Genomic DNA, 8,427 nt, shown 5'->3' on the forward strand with positions numbered 1-8,427 from the left:
AATGTCCTTTTACGTGTTATACAATTTCAGTTTTCCAACAATCTTTTGAGGTAAATACAATAGGGCTTACTATACCCATTAAACAAATGAGGAAATAAATATAGAAAGGTTAGGTGCCACAAAACACATTAGCGACAGAGCTACCACTAGAACTCTGATATCCTGGGTCCTTGTCTATTGTCCTTTTCCACTCACTACACCATAAAAGATTGGTATCAAAAATCTTGGTTAGAGATATGATATACTTTAAAAAATGAACTAGCTCTAGAGTTCATTTCCATATGTAGGTAAATATACTGACCTGAAGCTATATAATCTAGAGTAGATGAGTAGGTGATCTGTAGTTAAAAAAAATAGTCTGCTTTCAAGAGAATGTATATTTTGTTTCCTTTAAAAACATGGAGGAACTTCAAGAGCTCTTCGCTTTAGCCAACAACTCCCCAACATCTATGCCAGTGAACAGGGGCTGAGGTGGGGCATTCCCCACTATATAAAATAATAAAATGTTCCAAATACAAACATACCCATTCAAAGAGTTTTACATTCATTAGTAGCCTATCTGTGCTTGGTCTGCTCCTTTTCAGCTCTTAAATGAGAACTTGTGAATTACCTAAGGATTATCTGTGTGATTTGGGGAAATGGATGGGATGAAGAGATAACTGATTTAGAACAGACCAGAACCCCCCACACAAGGAAGTGTCAATAGTGCCACAAATTTAAGCACACATATGAATAGCTCTTCCAAAAGAATATGCTCCTTAGTTGAAGAGTCAGCAATCAAAATAGAAAAAGTGGTTTCTCAAATCAAAACTATTTTTAAAAACCTGATTTGTTAAAAAGTTATTTGTAAATTTTAAAGCAAACTTTAGGAGATAAAACTGAATGCAACTGGAGGGCAAACTAACCATAAAATTCTTCAGTTCAGTTGGGTGCAAAACTATACACAGAAGACATTAAAAATAAACAGTTACTGACCTAGAACATCATTATTTTAAGGTAGGATAGGCAACTTTCTATAAAGGGCCATATATTAAATATTTTCAGGTTTATGGGTCATCCGGTCTATCACAACTAATCAACTCTGCTGTTATAGCACAAAAGCAGTTTTGGATAATATATAAACAAGTACATGTGGACATATCTGGCCCTGCCTGTTCTAAAGGATCATGTCAGGAAAGGCCACTGGAGCTAAATCCTTTGGTATGAATTACAGATTGTGGATAAGGTTCTTTAGCAGAAACACTAAAAAAAAAAAGTCATTACAAATCATGTTCACAGAGTTTTATGATGATTCTAGCAGATGTCCTAAGACCATCCATCTTGCTCTCTGCCTACTGTTATTCACAACATTTTTTTTTATCAAAAGAACTGGAGACCTCCAGTAGGAAAATCCCACTATATTCTATGAAATGGCTTCTTCTAAAACTATTAAGTAAGAATAAGTATTTTTACAGTATAATCTTCTAAGTTAGCTCCCTCACCTTAACAAACTACCAGAGTAGTTCTCACTGTTAGTATGGTTAAATATCATTTCAGAGGTTACAATAAACATCTTTACCAGCACCACTTACAGCTCTCATCATGTGGAAAGATGTAAAGTCACAAACTGAATTTGGCTAATACATCGAATTCACATTTTAGTCCATCCTTTCTTTGGACTGTACAATGTGTAGTAAAATCCAATACCATGTATACACACAGTAAGAAATGTTCACACTCCTCATCATGTCACTCCTATCTGTACAATGGTTATACAGCCTCAGAATGGCAAAAACAAGGAATGACTGATCATCCTCTTGGCCTTTGGCCTATTCTTCTGTGAGTTGCTAAGAGGATACTTAACATTGGTAATTGATGATTAACATCATGCAGACAGATCTAATCCTTTCCAGTCATATGATAATGAAAAACTCTACACAGCAAATGGATTATTTTCTGTAAATATCAGCATTTGAGAGTCTCTCCTGCCCCCCACTAATCTCCTAAGTTACCTTGTTTCTTTACTTGCTCCAGAAGAAGATCCTTCATGGCTGGCTCTTCTGCAAGGTCAGAGGGGACTTCGCCTTCACTGTTTACAATACCCACACTGGCTCCATGGTTAATGAAATACCTGTGCAGACAAGACCAAAGATCAACAGGGGTTCCATGCAGAGCAAAGCCTCTAACTTGGGATTTTAAATACGGTCCCAGATAAGGTGTTCCATTATTAATTTCCAACTCCATTAGCCTTGAATAATTAGGACTGGTGGTATCTCCATTTCCTGACAAGATCAATGTCAATAAACAGGATTTCTTTTATATTCATATTACCAACCCCCACCCTCTCACTCCCAATGGATAGCAAGAGACTCTCTAAATACCATAAGGAAGGCATGTAGCCTTAACACTCACCCATCATCCCTAAGGTCCAAACACAGGTTTCCAAAAGGACTTAGTACTTGTAATATTAGGAATGAAAGAGAGTCCTCAGAAGCTAAGCAGAGAAGTAATTCTCATGAAACCTTTTGCAATGCCACGTTGGAGTTTAAGTAGTGTGTGGGTATGAAAACAGAAGAATAAAGCATGCTTTAAAATTTGCATGTATCCTCGGGCCGACCCGTGGCTCACTCAGGAGAGTGTGGTGCTGATAACACCAAGGCCACGGGTTCGGATCCCATATAGGGATGGCCGGTTTGCTCAATTGGGAGAGCGTAGTGCTAACAACACCAAGTCAAGGGTTAAGATCCCCTTACTGGTGATCTTTAAAAAAAAAAAAATTACATGTATCCTTGTAAATTACGCCTCTGTGAAACTCACCCATCAACCAGCCATCTACATGAAATCTTCTGCACCCGAAGAGGAAACTGAATTACTGACGAAGAAACATTAAAATGCTAAACAGATTCTAAATCCAAATAGAATACTTGATCCTGAAGAAGAAAGGTCTGATAATTTCAATATCTTACGTGGATCCTTTTTGATTTTCAAAGTGCTTTCACATAAAATTATATTGTTAGTCTTAGCAAACATTATGAAGGAGGCAATGTGAGTACTATCACCACTTTAAGGAATTGAGGTTCATTCATGTTAAGTAATTTTCTCAAAATCACACAGCTGGCAAATGACAGAGATTATGGTCTCAGTCTTTTGACTTCAATTCTAGTTCACCTTTTCTCTACATCAAGCTATTTGGGGGCCAGTTAGAACCCCAATAATGCTGAAAGCTCTATCAAACTCAGAAGTATTTAAAGGAGAAAGAAAAACTACTCGAACTAGATTTCAATCCATTCAACAATTCAATAAACATTTATTGGTCCCCTACTATGTTCAAGGAACCAACCACATTTTAGACACTATAAGAGATTTAAAATAAACAGATAATCAATATATGGCCACTGCATTCAAAGAGTTGGCAGAGGAGAAAGAATCAATCAAGATTAGATTAAGAATGTTTTTGCTTTCTCAGTGCCTAGTACCTGATATAATAGGTACTATTTACCTTGATAAATATTTACTGATTTACAGATCAATTACACATGTATAAAGCTCAAAGGCATTCACAATTCATCTCGTATTCAACCATTTCCTTCCTCCCCTCACAGTCTCAGAGGAAGACAGTCCTCATTCAATTCCAAGGCTAATTCTCTCAATCTGTATTCTTTTTTTTTTTTTTTTCCTTTTTGTCTTTTTTCATGTCCGGCAACGGATCGCAACCCTCAGTGTCGCGCCCGTACCGGACCGGGACCGGCCACGGGATCGCAACCCTCGGTGTTGCTCCCGCCCCTCACTCAGCCAGTGAGCGGGAACCGGTCTGTATGTGGGATCCGAACCCTCGGTGGGAGCGCCACCGCGCTTCCCAAGCAGCGCACTATAGCAGTGTGCCACCGGGCCGGCCCTCAATCTGTATTCTTAATTCTATCAAGTACCAGTATTCTGTCCATCAATTACCCCTTCATTTCCATATATTCTATATCTCACCTCTTCTCGTTCCTCTCCCTTAGACCAAAGGAATATTCAACTATACCTCCTCTACCCTGAAAAATTCAAATGCAAATAATAAACATAGTAAACACTCAATAAATGTTTGTTGGATTGAACTGTACCCTATACTCTAATCAAACTGAACCACTTAGTGTTCCCAAACACATCTCACTCACCCAGCTCTCTTCCACAGCTCAAGTTGTTTCCTCCAATTGGATGGCACTCCCTCCTTTCTCTTTTCCCTTGTAGAAACCTTTAACATTTTTCAAGGTCCATTTAAAATGCTTTTGCTGAGCTGGCCAGTTAGTTCAGTTGGTTAGAACATGGTGCTGACGGGCCGGCCCGGTGGCACACTGCTACAGGGCGCCGCTTGAGAGCGTGGTGGTGCTCCCGCCGAGGGTTCGGATCCCACATACAGACCGGTTCCCACTCACTGGCTGAGCGAGGTGCGGGCGCAGCACCGAGGTTTGTGATCCCATTGCCGGTCCCGGTCCGGTACGGGCGCGACACTGAGGGTTGCGATCCGTTGCCGGACACGAAAAAAAAAAAAATAGCCTCTAAACCTCCCTTTTTTTTTTGATGTACCATACAGAATTCAAATATGAGACAAAAAAGATCATCATGGAACAAAAAACAAAATGTATACTTGGATTCTGGAAAAGCCAGAATCCAAGCCTGGAAAGCCAGTTTGCCTGTTATTCATTTCTCCTCCCTTGAAAGTTAGAGTTCCTAATGATTCTTGGAATAAGAATGTGAAGTGTAAGATCTTTAAGATTCAAAAAGAAAAATGACAAGATGACTGCTATAGTTTGAATGTCCCCCCAAAACTCATATTGAAGCTTGATCCCCACTATAACAGTGGTAAGAGAGTGGGAAATTCAACAATGGTATTTGAAAGGTGAGGCCTTTGGGAGGTGATTGGATCATGAGGGTTCTGCCCTCATGAATGAATTATCCATTCACGGATTAATAGGCTAATGGATAAATGGGTTATCACGGGAGTGCACTGCTGGCTTTATAAGGAAAGCAAGCGAACACATTAACATGCTCAGCCCTCTCACCACATGATACCCTGCACTGCTTCAGGACTCTGCAGAGAGTCCCCACCAAGAAGCACCTGATGTGCTCTCCTCAACCTTGGACTTCCCACCTTTTAAAACTATAAGAAATAAATTTTGTTTCTTTATAACAGGTATTCTAAGTGACAGAAAATTAATACAATGACAAACGGTTCATCTTATCTAAAAAACATTCTTCATTGGCCCTGAGGCAAGGCAACCAAAATGAATAATAAAAACAATGGGGTCCTTTTCCATTGTATAAAAAACAACTGCTACATACTGCAAACAAACAAATAATGACAGTAAAGTCAAAACCTGTCTAGTATTAATATGCATAATAAAAGATAAATTAACGAAGGCCATCCCTACCACCACCCCACCTCTGCAGTGGATTCTGGTCTAGATGACCTCTCTCATGTCTAATTTATAATAATTTGTATGAGGAAATACTAACACAGATTTATTTCCTTTTTGTCTTTTCTCGTGACCGGTAACAGGATCGCAACCCTCAGTGTCGCGCCCGTACCGCGACCGGCAATGGGATCGCAACCCTCGGTGTCGCACCCGCACTGCGCTCAACCAGTGAGCGGACCGGTCTCTATATGGGATCCGAACCCTCGGCAGGAGCGCCGCCACACTCCCAAGCGCTGCACTCTACCAAGTGCGCCACCGGGCCGGCCCAACACAGATTTATTTCATCCAGGTAATATTTATTTGAGCAAGAGATTGTTAAATTTTGAAATTATTCCCAAAGAAATTATGTTCATCCATAGATATAAATTAAAGAAACCACTGTAATGAAGCACTTAAATCATTCTCACTACTCAGCTTCATAGAAAGAAGATAATGCCAACAGAAGTGATCTTAATTTTACGCATGAACTCTCCTTAGAAAAGTGAAAAAATACTTGGAGAGAAAATCAATCCTTGAATATAATATTTGGCAGTACAAATATCACAAACATGCCATCTGAACAAATAACCAAATATCAATAATGATAGGCCAACATGTTCTATAAATGTTTCTTAGATAAATGTTTTAAGTAAAATCAAAATCTATGAGGAAGTCACCTAACTCTTAGGTACTAGAATGCTGGCATCACTGGATAAGGCTAAGAATCAGAGTCTTTCCTACAAGACTCCGAAAAGGGGGCAGCCTAAGGGATGAAGAGGTGACTGACTTTTACTTTCTATGAGGAAGTCACCTAACTCTTAGGTACTAGAATGCTGGCATCACTGGATAAGGCTAAGAATCGGAGCCTTTCCTACAAGACTCCGAAAAGGGGGCAGCCTAAGGGATGAAGAGGTGACTGACTTTTACTAAATTAAAACAGAGCAAGGAACCAGAGTGAAGAAAACTGCATAGTTCATTTCTGTTGGCTTTGGGGCCAATCCAGTCATCTACTTTTTAGAACAAGCAGCCCAGTCAAACACCAGTGCTGCTGCCTAGTGTTTCTCTGGCTCTGGCTCTGACTCTTCCTTTGTTTGACTTCTCCCACTCAACAGCAAACCCAGAGACTCAGTCTCTCCCCCGGGAAATCTGGGCAAATCAGATTCTGTGGGATGTCATTCTCAGGCTTCTACAGAGCTGCCAACATAATTCTCTCTGCTGCTTGCTGAATAAGAGAAATGTAATGGATTTCTAATCATGTTATTGAAAAGGGCCTTAAACCAAGCAATCAGATTCTATACACAGAGAATATCATGATTTTATTTAGGGAATTTATTTTATCAATCTAAAGTTACCCTCATCTAGAATACACTCAATTGCCTCGTTTTAAAGATGTCTCAACTGCCAAAGTCTCTTTACTATTTAAAAATAACTTCCCTGATCATTCTTTCTTACAAAAGACATTTATTTAGTCCCTCTTATAACCCAAGTACCATGTGGTCAGGATTCTTCTGACCAAGGGAGGGGCAAGAAGTCATGGAGGTTAGTAGCTACTAATGTATCTTATTAAACATACCAATTCAACTAATGTGGAGAACACATGTCAATTGCTACCCTTCCTTTACATCGTCACACATTTAGACTCATTATTCTGTGATTAACTATATGGGTGCTGTTATCAGTAATACCAGGCGTTTTCTACCTTCATTTGTATTAAGCACTGATGTTTTAAAAATACAGTAAAATGGGTGTACAAAGAAGTCCAGAAAAAAATCTCTAGGCCTGCCTACATATGTGCCCAATTACAATTGTTCAGAAAGTGAACACTGACAGTGCAATAGACAGAAGCCACTTCTACATATATCAACAAATATAAATTACCTGAAACAGAAGCAAACAAAAGTTTCAACTAAAAAGCAATGGATTTAGCAGCTATATAAAACATTTTATCAGTTATTCCTTAAAAATAATTCAACTTCCTATTTTTATAATCTATAATAAAGAGAGATTGTAACTATTTATGAAATTCAAATTCTTAAGAGCAGAGGAGAAATGAAGGCTATTCCTATAAATACTCCAAATCTACACAGAGATTCACTCACTCTGCTATGTTGAGATAGCCACAGGAAGCTGCTGCATGAAGGGGTGTCCAGCCCTCGTTGTCCTGCTGGTTTACATTGGCTCTGTTCTCCACCAGAAACTTCACCATGTCCAAATTTTCATCAATACAGGCCTGAAAAGAAAAGTCCATTCATTCATTCAACAAGCATTTATTGAATTCTAATATGTGTCAGACACTGCTCTGGGCATTGACAATGCCCAGCAGTTCTAATGATACATTAATTTCTATTTCGTTCATACTAAGTGTCCAGAGCATGACTTCTATACTTTGTGATCTTATGCAAGCCCCTTCATGTCTTCATGCCCCAATATCTCAGCTGTGAAACAGGTACAATGATACTCAATGTTATTTATAGTACTATTAGGATTAATTGTGAAAGCGATTTCTAAAGAGCTATAAATGGGTGAGTTGTCCATCATTACATTATTAAAAGGAGGGCGTGTTAGACACTACTGATTTGCTTATGAATTTTAAAAGAAAGTAATCACATAGGATCAGATAGAATTTTCTCTGTGGGAAGTTGTAGTTTAAGACTCTAGAATTGCTAAACAACCCCTGCTTTGATGAGAAAGGGCAGGGTGATCATTTCAAGCAGAAGCAATATGTTTTCTTTGCATGTATGAGGGTACTTCAAAAAGTCTGTGGAAACATTTATATTGTCTTTTAATTCTATTTTTCCACAAACTTTTTGAAGTACTATCATATTTTCCGAATGGCTTCAAACAATATGGCAAAGTATGTTTATAGTTATAGGTGGTTAGGTATCTTTATCTCCCCATCTCATGGCAGAAATTAGGAGTAATCAAAGAAGCTTTCTGAATAAAGGCTTTTTAAGCCTAGCATAAGCCTAAAAGAAACAGTCACAAACAGCAATGAGATCTGCAAAAACCAAAA

At 38.8% G+C, this 8,427-nt stretch overlaps 1 protein-coding gene across 2 annotated transcripts in view; it reads right to left on the bottom strand.

Annotated features, from left to right (window-relative positions):
- The window catches only part of PPP1R12B (protein phosphatase 1, regulatory subunit 12B), a 168,253-nt gene extending 160,612 nt beyond the window's left edge, over positions 1 to 7,641 (bottom strand). For both annotated transcript variants that reach the window (XM_008581730.1, XM_008581731.1), the window contains exons 1-2: positions 7,514 to 7,641; positions 1,992 to 2,110 (exon numbers count right to left, since the gene is read on the bottom strand). In XM_008581730.1, the coding sequence (XP_008579952.1) occupies positions 1,992 to 2,110; positions 7,514 to 7,620 (226 nt within the window). In that variant the 5' untranslated portion in view covers positions 7,621 to 7,641. The remainder of the gene's footprint in view (positions 1 to 1,991; positions 2,111 to 7,513) is intronic.
- Between the last annotated feature and the right edge of the window lie 786 nt (positions 7,642 to 8,427).

The sequence above is a fragment of the Galeopterus variegatus genome, unplaced genomic scaffold (assembly GCF_000696425.1).
Source record: "Galeopterus variegatus unplaced genomic scaffold, G_variegatus-3.0.2 Scaffold2446, whole genome shotgun sequence".
NCBI lineage: Eukaryota > Metazoa > Chordata > Mammalia > Dermoptera > Cynocephalidae > Galeopterus > Galeopterus variegatus.